This window comes from Salvelinus namaycush, chromosome 34 (assembly GCF_016432855.1).
Source record: "Salvelinus namaycush isolate Seneca chromosome 34, SaNama_1.0, whole genome shotgun sequence".
NCBI lineage: Eukaryota > Metazoa > Chordata > Actinopteri > Salmoniformes > Salmonidae > Salvelinus > Salvelinus namaycush.
The window spans coordinates 20,495,471-20,510,884 of record NC_052340.1 but is presented as its reverse complement, the minus strand read 5'-3'; the positions used below and the strand labels follow the sequence as shown (position 1 = coordinate 20,510,884).

The following is a 15,414-nucleotide window of genomic DNA, read 5'->3' as shown; positions in this document are numbered from 1 at the left end:
TATTGTGGGGTTTTATGTACTGTGCAATAGTAAGAGCATGAGGGAGATGTTGCTCTCTGCTTGGTGCGTGTGCATCTGTGTACGAGCGAGTGTGTCCTCTATCCTTACCGTGTAGTGGGGACCCCGAGGGGCTGCTGGAGAGCCCGGGGATGGGGCTGCATCTCCCTCCTCCAGCCTGCTTGATGTTCAGTTCATTCTCTATCTCCTCAAGCCCTGCACTCTTCTGGAAGCGAGACATGCGGTTGACCACGCGGGGGGACATGTGTGTGCGGGTGCAGGGCGCGCCACCGTAGGGGTTGATGGGAAAGACGTGGGAGGTGCCACGCAGTGTGCTGATCACCACCCAGCGACTGTCCTGGCTGAAACAGATGTCCTGGACCTGGGGAAGGAGAGGCGGGGGGGAGCGAGGGAAGGTGGAGAGAGAGAGAGAGAGAGAGAGAGGGAAGGTGGAGAGAGAGAGAGAGAGAGAGAGAGGGAAGGTGGAGAGAGCGAGAGAGAGAGGGAAGGTGGAGAGAGAGGGAAGGTGGCGAGAGAGAGAAGGTGGCGAGAGAGAGAAGGTGGAGAGAGAGAGAGGGAAGGTGGAGAGAGAGAGGGAAGGTGGAGAGAGAGGGAAGGTGGAGAGAGGGAAGGTGGAGAGAGAAGGAGTGGTGGAGAGAGAGAGGGAAGGTGGAGAGAGAGAGGGAAGGTGGAGAGAGAGAGGGAAGGTGGAGAGAGAAGGAGTGGTGGAGAGAGAAGGAGTGGTGGAGAGAGAATGAGTGGTGGAGAGAGAATGAGTGGTGGAGAGAGAATGAGTGGTGGAGAGAGAATGAGTGGTGGAGAGAGAGAGGGAAGGTGGAGAGAGAGAGGGAAGGTGGAGAGAGAGAGGGAAGGTGGAGAGAGAGAGGGAAGGTGGAGAGAGAGAATGAGTGGTGGAGAGAGAAGGAGTGGTGGAGAGAGAAGGAGTGGTGGAGAGAGAGAGGGAAGGTGGAGAGAGAGAGGGAAGGTGGAGAGAGAGAGGGAAGGTGGAGAGAGAGAGGGAAGGTGGAGAGAGAAGGAGTGGTGGAGAGAGAAGGAGTGGTGGAGAGAGAATGAGTGGTGGAGAGAGAATGAGTGGTGGAGAGAGAATGAGTGGTGGAGAGAGAATGAGTGGTGGAGAGAGAGAGGGAAGGTGGAGAGAGAGAGGGAAGGTGGAGAGAGAGAGGGAAGGTGGAGAGAGAGAGGGAAGGTGGAGAGAGAGAATGAGTGGTGGAGAGAGAAGGAGTGGTGGAGAGAGAAGGAGTGGTGGAGAGAGAGAGGGAAGGTGGAGAGAGAGAGGGAAGGTGGAGAGAGAGAGGGAAGGTGGAGAGAGAGAGGGAAGGTGGAGAGAGAGAGGGAAGGTGGAGAGAGAGAGGGAAGGTGGAGAGAGAAGGAGTGGTGGAGAGAGAGAGGGAAGGTGGAGAGAGAGAGGGAAGGTGGAGAGAGAGAGGGAAGGTGGAGAGAAGGAATGGTGGAGAGAGAGAGGGAAGGTGGAGAGAGAGCGTTTTAGATAGAGAATGCTGATCAGCTAGTCATACAGTGACAGTAACACAATGTATAAGTAGTAAGGCTGTTGACCATAGAGCAAAAAATAGCATTTCCCATACAAAACCTTAACGTTCTCAAATAGATGTGAACTGACCACTGAACAGAAAATATAAGATGACCAGTTGAAAGGAGGTCTCTGGAGGGTTGTTGAGGGTTTGATGGTAATGTATTTTTAAGTCTTTAGTAAAAACTGCCCAACAGTCTGTCTGTCTGCAGAAGACAATGAAGGTCTCTCAGTCTGTGGCCTCTAGAGCTACACACACAGCCAGCTCACAGAGGACACACTCCAACAGATCGTTGTGTAGATGCTATATCAGACATGCTACAGAGACGAGACCGAGACAGAGAGACAGAGACAGAGCAACAGAGAGAGAGACAGAGAGAGATAGAAAGCTGGAAAGAGGAAGACAGAGGGAGAGAGGGACAGACAGTATCCATCATCAGAAAAAGATAAGGTGTATATCTTCCACTGTGAGCGCTGTCTACCTGTGTGTTTCATCTGTGGCCATGGCACAGGTTGGCTGGGTAATTGTCCTCAGCAATGACAGTTAATGAGGCATCTTGCACATACCAGTTCCTATAAAAAGCTAAGGATGGAGGGGTAGTTTCACCTGAGCTATGCCTAGATGGGGAGGGGTTACATTCTTGACCTGGATAATATTGTCCTCTCCTCATATTTTGTACAACAGCAGAAGTAGGGTGAAGTCTCTCAGAACATAAGTGTGTGTATGGGTGAGATGAGCAGACATGTTGTGGTAGAGAGGAGACACAGTAGAGATGATGTCACACACAGACAGAAGCGTTCAAAGTGTCTCGTCTCTATCTGTAACACTGATAAGTCAGATTAGAGCTACTGTCACTTAGCAGGAACTACAATGGAATGACAGGAATCCTGAGAGAAAGATTATGTGCAAATACTTGAACTATTTGCACATATGACATTTGAAATGTCTTTATTCTTTTGGAACTTTTGTGAGTGTAATGTTTACTGTTAATTCATATTGTTTATTTCACTTTTGTTTATTATCTAGTTCACTTGCTTTGTCATATGTTGGTATATGTTGGCGGCAGGTAGCCTAGTGGTTAGAGCGTTGGACAAGTAACCGAAAGGTTTCAAGATTAAATACCCGATCCAACGAGGTAAAAATCAGTCGTTCTGCCCCTGAACAAGGCAGTTAACCCACTGTTCCTAGGCCGTCTTTGAAAATAAGAATTTGTTCTTAACTGACTTGCCTAGTTAAATATATATATAAATATATATATAATATATATATATGTTTCCCATGCCAATAAAGCCCTTAAATTGAAATTGAATTGAATTGAGAGAGAGAAAGTGGAGAGAGAAAAGATAGAAGGAACAAACCCCAAAAGAGGGGAAAAGGTGCAGAAAACAATGGAAAGCTAAAAACAAAACAGCCACCCAGAGCAAGAAGAAAAGTGACCAGACAAAACACCCTGACCTGCCTGGTCACTGATTGTACTCCACTTTAAACTGGTTTCAAACCTCCTAGGGCCCTATTACTGAGAAACGCTCCTGTTGCTATCAGAGACATGCCTGTTTACCTGGGCTGACTCTGGGTCAGCGTTGGGAGTGTGTTTGGTGAGTCGGAGCGAGCCCAGCCCAGTCAGTCAGCCAGGCCAGATAAGAGCTGTGTCCACCCACCTGGCTACAGCACCATTATCACTTACGGCCTTGTTTGCTGTGTAGGAGATAACCTCTGTGCCCAACAGCCTGCTCTCTCTCTCTGCTGCAATCTCTACAGTGTTTACAACAGTAGGATCAAAGCTAGTAACACACAGCCAGGCAGCAGGACCTGCCGTTATAAGTCACACATTAACCAGCCCATTACAATCATCTAGACGCCAAATCTGTGTGTGTGTGTGTGTGTGTCTGTGGAGGAGTTTGCGTGGGTGTGTGTGTGTGTGTGTGTGTGTGTGTGTGTGTGTGTGTGTGTGTGTGTGTGTGTGTGTGTGTGTGTGTGTGTGTGTGTGTGTGTGTGCGTGCGTGTGCGTGTGTTCGCGCGCAAGGTCGAAGCAAAGCTTAGTGCTCTGGTTCAAACATGACACTAGCTGGACAGGCAGCTAGGGTCCAAGCTCTCCACAGATAAATATTAGTTCTGCTAAAGCAAATAGAACATCACAAGTTACCAACTAAACACACTTCTGGCCCCGGAACGGCTGCTAAGCTAAACATATGAGAGTACATTAATAAGAGAAGAAATATCAATAGAAACAGACTAAATGGGGCAAAAATACCAAGAGAAATACAAGTATCCTACACACCAATAGACCTACATATTAAATAGTTTAACCTCCAAACTCCACTGAGCACCTGTGATACTGGAATGATGGCCCGATTGGAGAGAACACACTAGGGTAACTAGTGTGGGGGACTAATCCTACAACTCGGATTGCCTGAAGTGCTGCTTCTGTGAACTGTGATTCTATATAACAGGCCTGCATGCTGTAGAGGGAGAATACAGGATGCTGCGACCCTTGGCTTGGGTCCAATAAATCTCCTTACACGCCACTGAGGCTGTCCATGTGTGCCCGTGCATGCGTGTGAGTGACGGAGTGTGTGTGCGCCATAAGCGAGGCCTCAGCTGACATAGTGGCAGCAGCAGCGTGCCACAACTTCAGAGGGAGAGCTTAAAATGGTGGCCATTCCTCAAATGAGGCTCTGCACAACCTCACAATGCGATTAGTCGGGAAGAGGGGAGGAAAGTGCCATGTCAAAAGGGGCTCATCCCTCCTAAGATCTCACAATATTAGATTTTCACCAGAGAGAGAGAGAGACACAGAGACCGAGAGAGACATGGAGAGAGACAGAGAGCGAGCGAGAGAGCGAGAGAGAGAGAGAGCGAGAGAGCGAGAGAGAGACAGAAAGAGAAAGCACTGTTAGCTAGGGACAAGAAGAAAAAAATGCAGCCGCCTTTATTGAATGAGGCATAGTGAATGTTGTTTGAAGCTCGCCATGCCCTATTTGTCTTACAAATTGTCTCAGCTTTTGAAAATGTGTTTGCTTTGGACGGGGATGAATTGATTGGCTGGAAGGCTGTGATTCCACAGCTGTGAGGAATCTGGTGCTGCAGTCAAGTGAGAGGCAATGAGGCCTTGCTTGTTTCTAAATCATCCTTCACATCATTTACAGAGCTCCCTGGGTCACACCCCGCCCTGTTCGGGTTCTTATCCACTCACACGCACACACACAAAACACTCAACTCACATCATCCAGCCTAATAGTGTTTTATCCTTTCTAACAATGTCATGAGGAAATTACGTTTGAGCTTTAGTGGTCACACACGTGACTCGTTTCAGGAAAGTAGGCATAAATTGTTAAAATTACTAGCCTAGTTGGTTTAGCAAGGGAAAAAGCCAGGAACCTTCCCGCTAGCCATGATTGGCTGTGATAATGGATGGGCTGGACATGCCGAGAGATGACTTCAGATTGGTCTGCCATGTAGCATGCTTCTGCCTATAACAAAGGGCTGCTCAGTATGTGTAGGTAATCCTTTCTAAGGCAGCTTTTTTGAAAGATATCATGAAGAACTGTGTTGCTCTCCACATTCTGGAGGAAGATTTTGAAATCAGTGGAATGTCCGGTGGAAGCAGAGTAAGATAGATAAAGAAATTGACAAAATTCTGGCGTTTGATTGCAAATATGCAGAGGGAGTCGAAAAGAGAACACACAGAAAGCTGTTTTACATCTTCAAACTAAGGACAAACCATGCCATCCATGACAGAGAGGGAGAAGTGTTCATCCATGTATAGGGGAAAGAGAGTCTAGCTAGCTACATTTACAGATCTAATACATTTCTAATTTAGTCAGAAAGTCTTTAAAGTGGACTGTTAGCTAGCTAGCTAACGTGTATGATCTGTGTAATAATATTATTCGTATCTCAGAGCCATTTGCATTGCAAGTTATAGCCTAACGTTAGCTAGCTAGGTAACATTGAACCTAGTTGGTTAGCTACCTGCAGATTCATGCAGGGTAGTAACGTTATGAGTTGGGATTTTGGTTCATTGTTTAGCTAGCTAGCTACATGTCTTAATGAAAGACCCCACTATGCAAGTAACCATTTCACTGTACTGTTTATACCTTCTGTATCATGTGCACACTTACAACCGTAAGCTATTTTCTGTAATTAGTGTGCCATTAACGTTTAAATAATTGTGTTGTTTTGAGTTTATTTTCCTGCAATAATGAATAAAAATTTGCTAAAGTAATATGATATGGTCATTATTTGAACTGGCTAGCTAGCTAACTTAATGGTAGCTAGCTAGCCAACTTAATGGTAGCTAGCTAGCCAACAAGCTAGAACTGAACCAAAACATTGTTTAGAAAGATACTTTCAGTTGCCTGGTTTGCTAGATTGACATATACTAAATACATTTTTCAACAGATGGGTTTTATTGGTGTTAAAACACACCAGTTATGCTATTTTGGACCACCAGGCTGCTGATGTCATGTATGTGAATCCTTAAAGAGATGGGTGGGGCTAAGGCTTAAGAGGGTGTGAATGATGCTGAATGGGTGTAGACAAAGAAGAGCTCTCCACTAAGTATACCAAATATTCAAGGGCCATTTTCTCAAAAGTGGGGTAACAAGTTTAGCAAACTCTGAGTCTCTACTTTTATCCAATCTAAAAAACACCACATTTTGCTACATAAGACCAAGTCTAGCTGGTCGGTCACATGCACACCGTTTCCCCTATGTACTACTGGAACCAGTGAGGCCATGCTACAGATCTGTGTCTGATCAGAGCCATAAAAACTACTCTTCCTTTCAGCTGTACAGTCTGATGAAGCCCAGTGTTGTCTATTTGACAGTGTTTAGACACAACACAGGCAGACATACAGTACAGAGGATCAAAGGCTTGGTTTAGATGCTATTGCCAGAGCGCACTCAGTAAACAGCTAGGGGTGGCCCTGTTCAGAAACCATCTCAATGTTAAATTACTAAAACATGTATTATTTACAGGGGATAAGTAGGCCTATATCAAACGATTTCAGAGATGTCAGTGAGTGCATGATGAATATTAGGTGTGTATACACAGTAGGTGTGTGTGTGTTACCTTGGCCTCAGTCTCTCCGCGGTGCAGTGTGTAGAGGTGGTGGACAGCAGACTGGTTAGAGGCCCAGGGGTGTGTGAGGACATGGAACACATGGAAGTCATGGCCCAGGGTGTCTGCAGTCACCAGCAGCATACCTGGAGACAGAGCCACATGGACATTAACACACACACACTGTAATACATAACCATTGGTAGAGCACATTCTTCATATCCAAGAGTTATTTTAGGAGGATTTAGTATATTGCGCATAACCGTTTAATTTCCAACAGTCATAAAAATCAACTCCAAACCCAGTATGAAATATTTCAGAATATTATCCAGATCAGTACTGTACTGGCCAATACAGAGATTAAATGTACTGTAGAAATCACAAATGTCAGTCGTTGATATTTATTAGTACGCATACAAAGCAATAGAATAGAAACCTTTCAGTCAAACTGGGCAGATGTATTTAGTTGTTAATAAAACGTTTGAACCATGTAGAACCCGACAACTCCTTCAAAATGGGACATATACGTGCCACCATGCCGGTACAAACAAACAAACCACCCTATTAAAAAAACAGACCAGATATCATTGGTCACTGTTGTAAAACGCTTGCTTATACCCCACATTATAATTTGTTCTCCAGTCACAACCATAGCCTTATAACTATGTCTTCTTTCTAGGGACTGGGAGGAGTGTGTGTCCTAACACATGACCACAGCCCAGTTCATGTGTAACCTCCGATGACAGGTCCATTCATTTCTAGACTTTTTATTTGAAGTTTGTCAAACTGCAGAAAGCATAGGTCTTTACTGTAAACAACACACTCAACAAACCAAACCAGAACAAATCCAGAGCCCAGGCAGCGCAGGACAGAGCCTTCATATTTCTACCAAAAACAGAAAAGTGCAATAACTCAAAATGTTATTCCTTTAGCATAAACTAAAAAGTGTGTGATCCGAGAAATTGTGCTGAATTTTTTACTTATAAGCCTCCAAATCCGAATCCTCACAGCCATAATTTAACAGGAGAATATTTAGTGATTTTCCTTCGCTGGACATTTTCTGCGGAGGTTGAAATAAGTTTGTAATTAGTAGGCAGTCTTTATTGGGTGGTAAAAGAGGAGGATGGAAGGGGACGAGATGAAAATAATCCAGTGACAGATGCAAGAGGGATGAAGCAGAAAAAGGAATGTAGGCTAGATGCGCTCACACACACTGCTTTTAGACCTCACAGATTGCTTCCCAAATGGCATCCTATTTCGTATAAAGTGCCCAACTTTGACTAGGGCCCAGTGAATAGGGTGCCATTCAGGATGGAGCCAGTTTCCACCTTTATCCAACAGCAGCCATGTAAAAGGGCAAGGTACAGAGGTGAGGAGAAGAAGGGACACAGTAAAAGTGATGGGAGTCGAAGAGAAGGGGTCAAAGTGGGAGATATTGGAAGGAAAGAAAAAACAGAAAACCAGAGCAGGCAAGGCATTAGACGGTGGTTAAGCTATTCATGCTGTATCAGAACTAAAGACCAAACCAAAGCTGGAAGCGCAGGGCCTTGGGTCTTACCATAAACTAAACCCACGCCCCAAATGAGGTGCCAAGCCACAAGAACCCTTTGCGTCAACTGGGAATACATGGAAAAGAAGGGCCCTTCTAATTATAGAGTCTGGAAACGGAAGTGAAGGGTGATTAGGAGTTAAGGCGCTGCACTCTGTTTATCTGGGAGCTTCCTCTCTCCCTCACCCAGCCACCCTCTTCTCCCTCCTTTCTTCTTCTGCCTCCATGGCCCAAGCCGCCCAGCGCGTCGCCCTCCCTCCCTCCCTCCCTGGCTGGCTCGCCACAGGCTTTGACAAATGAGGCTTGGAGAGGCTGGCCAGGACATGACTTCTTGCTGATGGTACACTCTGTACACCCGGCCGGTGTGGAAGCGCCCATGGTTGGGGCTTTTGTGGCCTTGTTGAAATACAGGCCCTCGCCGAGAGGCGTCAGTCGGTTAGGCCGCGGGAAGCCCAAATTAAAAAGCAGTGTTCCTAGTCGGCGGTGTGAGAGCAGCCCGCTGCCGCTGGAAACCTGAATCTGTTGGAGCTCCGTTTGACACGTCCTATTTATAAACACCTCAACCTCCCCATTCTCTGGGCATCAGTGTTATTTACAACATTCTGTATGAAAACGGGCTGCCTGTCCTGCCACACACAAACACAGCAACTGGTCGGAGAGAGAACCTCTAACTTGCCATGTGTATGAGACGTGCGTCTGCGTGGCGCTGCCTGGCTGCGAGTGAGCGCGTTATAAAATCACTTCCATAAATATCATCTCCCCCTTTCACGCTCCCTCTTCATTGGAAAGAAGGACTGTGCACCAACACTTCTCGTATTGTTTTGCTGCAGCCTTTCTGTCACGTCTCAAAATGTATAAACAGAAAACAGCTGCTCAATCCCATTAATAGTGCAAGGATGTTTCATTTCCAAAGTGGCTGGGGCTCTTTTATCTGGACAAAAGCAGATGAGGAGAGAGACGGAGGGAGGGCAGTCAGTGATGATGTCTCCCACTTGGCGGCACAAAGGGCCGCAACAAAACTAGTCCCCTCTCTAATTAACAACACTTGGCTCCAGAACCTTTGAAAATGGGGAAATGTCAAATTATAACCATGTGGAGCTAGAAAACGTTAAGAAGAGAGAGGACACTGGGGAATCGGCTCTGGTCGGCTCTGGTGTAGGAGATGAATACACTTCTGAGCAAATGAGCAAAACACGCAAATGAGAGAGTATCCATCATATGGAGTCTTTGTCTTCAGGGCTGGCGGTGGGGCTGGTTATGAGAGACGGCCAGGCAGTGTGTGTACGCATTTGTCTGTGTACAGTGTGTGTGTATGTGTGTGTGACTAAGTATGTGTGTGGTGTGTCAGTTAATGACTGTGTGTGGGTTTGTCAGTGTATGTGTGTACTCTGTGCCCGTGTGTGGCGGTCTCTCTCGGCTGTGTCCGTGCTGGGCTTTTCAAGGTGTTTATGATAGTGGTGGAAAACACACAGGGGCGCAGTAAAAGCTGAAGTGGGCCCCGGCATGACAGACTGACATCAAAGCTGCACACTCAGACCAGACCGGCCAGAACTCATTGGGTCCTGAGGCCAGCCTCCCTACAGCCCTCCCTCCATTTCTGTCTCTACCTCTCTCTCCCTCACCGCCCCACATCAAGATAACCAGGATAGGAGGTGGAGGGGGATGGGAGGCTAATACTCACCCAAAGGGTCACCGTGCGGTCAATAAGTTGTCAATGTTTTACAGGCGAAAAGTGAAATCTTCTGAAGCTTAACCTGTTCAATCCATCATAGTCAAGTGGGCCCTTTTTTAATGAACTCTTTCACTGAGCCTGTTGCTGTTCATGTTGTATTGAGTGGCACAGGGCTTGGCATCGTGACTGGGCTATGAATCACACTAAAGCTCGATGGAGGGATGGAGGGATTGGCTGAGTGTCTCCAAATGAAACCCTGTCTCTGCCCTTCGTGACCACTGGGATGACCAGTGCAGATTCCATCAGGCTGACGGGCAAGGTGGGGGGAGGAACATGGTGAGAGGGCTGGCCCTCACCACCACCGGGAACGCCTTACAGTATTATGTAGATGGGTAAGGAGCTTTATTTGTGTTGGGTACTAGGAAGGGATATTGTATGCGTCTCAAATGCACCCTATTCCTAACATAGTGCACTACTTTTGACCAGAGCCCAGGGAATTAAATTAGAAAAATATAATTTTGCAAAAGACTTGAGGGTATCGCTTGCTGAGTTTAAAGCTCTGACAGAAGATACCATTATTGACCATTGTGATTCTTTTTAATGTCGTTATTGTATTGTGCTCTTGTGCGGACTACTTCTTCTTCTTTCTAACCTTAAGGGTCCGTTCGTGGGTAAATAAAGGTAAAATAAATATTAGTGCACTATCCAGGCTGTATCACAACTGGCCGTGATTGGGAGTCCCATAGGGCGACGCACAATTGGCCCAGCGTCGTCCAGGTTTGGCCGGGGTAGGCGTCATTGTAAATAAGAATAAGTTCTTAACTGACTTGCCTAGTTAAATAAAGGTTTAATAAAAATATGGAATAGGGTGCCATTTGAGATGCACCCATAGAGCACAGAGCCGACCAGAGGAGATGAGACCAGAGCATGGCACAGTGCGACACTGCTGCGGCCGCTCTGGCTTGGACTGGTTTCTCCAACACTCTTAACTCCATAAACCACATCCATAATCCAACCAATAGGCGGAGGAGGGAGGGAGAGATGGAGGGAGAAAGAGAGGGAGGAAAAACGTTATGGTTCATTTGATCTACGGTGGAGTGAAACAGAGGAGTGTGTTTCTTTCTGCTTCCCAGCCAGACCACCAGCGAGCTGTGCAGCTCTCCCTCTCTCTCAGATAGGAATAGATTGAAAATGGCTGACTAACCATCGCCAACAGGCTGCAATTAGCTTAATATTAAGATGGTTGACTCTTTCTTCCTGTTCTTTACAAGGTGAAACCTGCCGCTTTCAAGTCACACCGACTCACAGAGGGAGGAGTGTGCCGCCCGCGGTCAAGTTCATGAAGCATGGCGGGGGCAGAAGTGAGATGTTGGAGTTAGCCAGCGTCCCAAATGGAACCTTACTCCCTATATAGTGCACCATATATATATTTTTGGGTCAAAAGTAGTGCACTATGTAGGGAATAGTGTGCCATTTGAGCCAGATCCTTATACCGTCAGACCACTCTGTTCAACTAAAAGAACTCAAACTATCGCCACAATTATGGAATGCTTGCATATCACACTTTCCTCCACAAATGAAGAGACGTTAGCGCCTTCTGTTAGTGTGCTGAATGTACTGCAAATTCAATCATTCTCAATCCATCGTCAGCGCATGGAACATTTACATCTTTGTACTTCCCTCCCTACTTCCCTTCTCTGGCCTAAATGAAGTGAAGTTTGCACCTTCTTCTACCACAAACACGAAACATTCCTAAATCCATCATGACTAAACCTCACTTCATGGTTCATTAATAACCCTATGGGCCCTGGTCTAAAGTAGTGCACTATATAGGGAATAGGGTGTCATTTGGGGGACACCCTTATTATTTTATTCCTGCCTCTCTCTTGGTTTCGGTCATAACAGGCAGACAGATAAAACACATTCTCCCAGCAGCTAAGAGCAGGCTATAACAGCAGCCTTTTGTTGTCATGTTTAAAAGCCCCCAAACAAATTGGTCAGACTCTGCAGATAAAGAGAGGGGGACTGTGGAGGGAGGGAAGGAGAGATGACTGATGAGAAGCTTTAATCCATTTCCCTGCAAACAGACAGTGGGCTGTAATCTCTAACCTCCATTTAAATGTTGTCTTTTATTTCTCAGAGTGTTTCTGTTAACTAATGAATCCCCTCAAACATTCTCTACCGCAGATAAGGTATCACGCTGGTCTGTGGTGCCTGCCGGCGACGGAAGGGGGTTTTGGAGGGGAGAGGCTCTTCGAACAATGTGTCTTTGTTTAATGGATCTTGTGAACACAGCACCAAATACAGTATGTCCACAAAGTGGACTTCAATTCTGTGAAACATAAAGCCCCAAATCAAATCAGGGTGGACAGATCAGAACCTCCCCACCACACTATAAAAAGTTCCACAGCGTTGCGTGTTGTTGTGTGTGTGGGTTGTGGATGACTCAACAGCAGAGCCTGAGGTGGATGGACTGTGTGGGATGGAGGGGGTTTGGAGCGTGGTCTGAAGTCTCCACTGAGACCTTGAGTACGGTTGGTCTCTGGCCTAGCCAGCCCTCTCTCTTTTCCCCTCTCTCTTTTCCTCTCCATCTCTATTTCTCTCTTTCTTTTGCACTTCCTCTCTCTGATCTCCTTGAGGTTTTATAGCCCAGGTCTGAGGCCCTGACGTCCCAAGACGGTGCAGATGCTTTTTACTACCTAGTATGGAAACACCATAAAAATAGCTGCAGTGGGCAGGCAGGCGAGCAGGCGGACAGGCAGGCGAGCAGGGGGACAGGCAGGCGAGCAGGGGGACAGGCAGACAGGCAGACGAGCAGGCAGATGAGCAGGCAGACAGGCGGACAGGCAGGCAGGCGAGCAGGCAGGCGAGCAGGCAGACAGGCAGGCAGGCAAGTAGGCAGACAGGCAGGCAGGCGAGCAGGCAGACAGGCAGGCAAGTAGGCAGACAGGCAGGCAGGCGAGCAGGCAGACAGGCAGGCAGGCGAGCAGGCAGACAGGCAGGCAGGCGAGCAGGCAGACGAGCAGGCAGGCGAGCAGGCAGACGAGCAGGCAGGCGAGCAGGCAGATGAGCAGGCAGCGGTGGTTTTACAGCGTCTTGGACAAACAGTAGGACAGCGTCAGCGACGTCCAACTGGCCATACAGATGACTGCACTAAAGGGAGGTCGACGTCCAACTGGCCATACAGATGACTGCACTAAAGGGAGGTCGACGTCCAACTGGCCATACAGATGACTGCACTAAAGGGAGGTCGACGTCCAACTGGCCATACAGATGACTGCACTAAAGGGAGGTCGACGTCCAACTGGCCATACAGATGACTGCACTAAAGGGAGGTCGACGTCCAACTGGCCATACAGATGACTGCACTAAAGGGAGGTCGACGTCCAACTGGCCATACAGATGACTGCACTAAAGGGAGGTCGACGTCCAACTGGCCATACAGATGACTGCACTAAAGGGAGGTCGACGTCCAACTGGCCATACAGATGACTGCACTAAAGGGAGGTCGACGTCCAACTGGCCATACAGATGACTGCACTAAAGGGAGGTCGACGTCCAACTGGCCATACAGATGACTGCACTAAAGGGAGGTCGACGTCCAACTGGCCATACAGATGACTGCACTAAAGGGAGGTCGACGTCCAACTGGCCATACAGATGACTGCACTAAAGGGAGGTCGACGTCCAACTGGCCATACAGATGACTGCACTAAAGGGAGGTCGACGTCCAACTGGCCATACAGATGACTGCACTAAAGGGAGGTCGACGTCCAACTGGCCATACAGATGACTGCACTAAAGGGAGGTCGACGTCCAACTGGCCATACAGATGACTGCACTAAAGGGAGGTCGACGTCCAACTGGCCATACAGATGACTGCACTAACGGGAGGTCGACGTCCAACTGGCCATACAGATGACTGCACTAAAGGGAGGTCGACGTCCAACTGGCCATACAGATGACTGCACTAAAGGATAGATACGAGGATAGGACTGTTGGCTCTGCAAATTTATCAGGCACTAAGACTACACTATACATGTACTACACACTGTACACACACACTACAAACTGTACACACACACACTAGACACTGTACGCACACACCATATACAGACACACACTGTACGCAAAAGCAGAGGACAATTAACTGTTACAGCTATGTATCCAATTTCTGTAGCCTTTCATTACAGTACTGTAGACGACCTCTTCAAAATAAAACTGACCCAGGAAGGCGTATGCAGCTACATTCTTTTTAAAAAAGCACAATAGTTTGTTAGCAGGCTGGCTGCAGTTGGACAGACAGTAGACAGTCACAGTGGGAATATACAAAATCATTACCCTGGGAGATTTTAACAGCTCAAAACTGAGAGGGAGGGATATAAAAGAGACAGAGGGAGCGATAAAGAGAACGTGAGAGTGACCGAGAGAGAAAGGAAGAGAATTACATTGATTATAACAGAGCTCGCTGGGGAAAAATCTATAGATCATCAGCTTTACATAATGCCATTACGACATGGAGCTCATGCAGCCAGGACAGTGCACTTTACTGAAGCCATGACTCCCTGGGCGTGGCATCGGCAGATGCGTGTGTGTCGGGGCAGGAAAGGGCACCAGCGACTGGCTAACCCCCTCTGGGTTTAATCCTCTGTGATCGGTCCATGGTGGACGGACAGCCCTACTACTGGGTAAAACACACACACTCAAACACAGCTGCACATCTTGCTAAATGAGAGTGGTCAAAAAGGCGACAAAATAAAAAGCACCACTTCACATAATGTGAAGATACAGCCACGAGGGGAGTGCTAATTGCTAGCTGTGTATAGACAACTCGTTGCAGGCTAAATGAGTGGGCTGAGGGTGTGGAGGCAGTCTCTGCGGGGTGTTTCCATCGTGTTCAGCATATGTGGTGTGGGTTAGCTGGGTGTTGGAGTGAAGGCCTGACTCTCTCTCACACATCAATGAGGTGTAAGGAGTTATGACACCACAGTGACTGTTCTTCATCATGACACACAGCTGCTTGGCACTTTCCATGTTTCTATTATCTATTCACTAGGCTATTCATTATGATGTGTTACTAAGTATGGGCTGGGCTTTACTGGGCTATGCAGTGTGACTGGAGATGAGTTCTAGCCTCATTTACCAAGGCTTTGTAGATATTTAAGAGGTGTGAGGTTAGTTAGGTGAGCCAATAAAGCTTGTAGAATAGTAACATTGTTTTTTTATTGAACAAGACGTTTAGGTTCAGTGTGTGTGTGTGTGTGTCTCTTTAAGAGCTGTTGGGAGGTTGAGCTCCTGTAAATGAGCGAGCAACGCTGAACTAATCTTCCATGGAGGAACAAATTCCAAGATTCTTATCAGTGGCGTGATTGAGAGGAATTACAGACAGCGAGAGAAAGGGAAGAGTGTCTCATGTCCCACCACCTAATCATACACTGCACACAGCCTTACTGACGCCATCACACTTTAATCAAACCACCCTCCACACACACCGTTTCACAGGCCCTACCGTTAAAACAGTCATGTCATTTTAACCTTGGGCATCTCAGCTAATAATCAAGTCAAGATGATGTGACGTACGAGGGGTG

At 47.2% G+C, this 15,414-nt stretch overlaps 1 protein-coding gene across 3 annotated transcripts in view; it reads right to left on the bottom strand.

Moving 5' to 3' along the window:
- bcas3 (BCAS3 microtubule associated cell migration factor) overlaps positions 1 to 15,414 on the bottom strand; it is a 317,356-nt gene that overhangs the window by 242,358 nt on the left and 59,584 nt on the right. For all 3 annotated transcript variants that reach the window (XM_038973748.1, XM_038973750.1, XM_038973749.1), the window contains exons 14-15: positions 6,618 to 6,751; positions 109 to 379 (exon numbers count right to left, since the gene is read on the bottom strand). In XM_038973748.1, the coding sequence (XP_038829676.1) occupies positions 109 to 379; positions 6,618 to 6,751 (405 nt within the window). The remainder of the gene's footprint in view (positions 1 to 108; positions 380 to 6,617; positions 6,752 to 15,414) is intronic.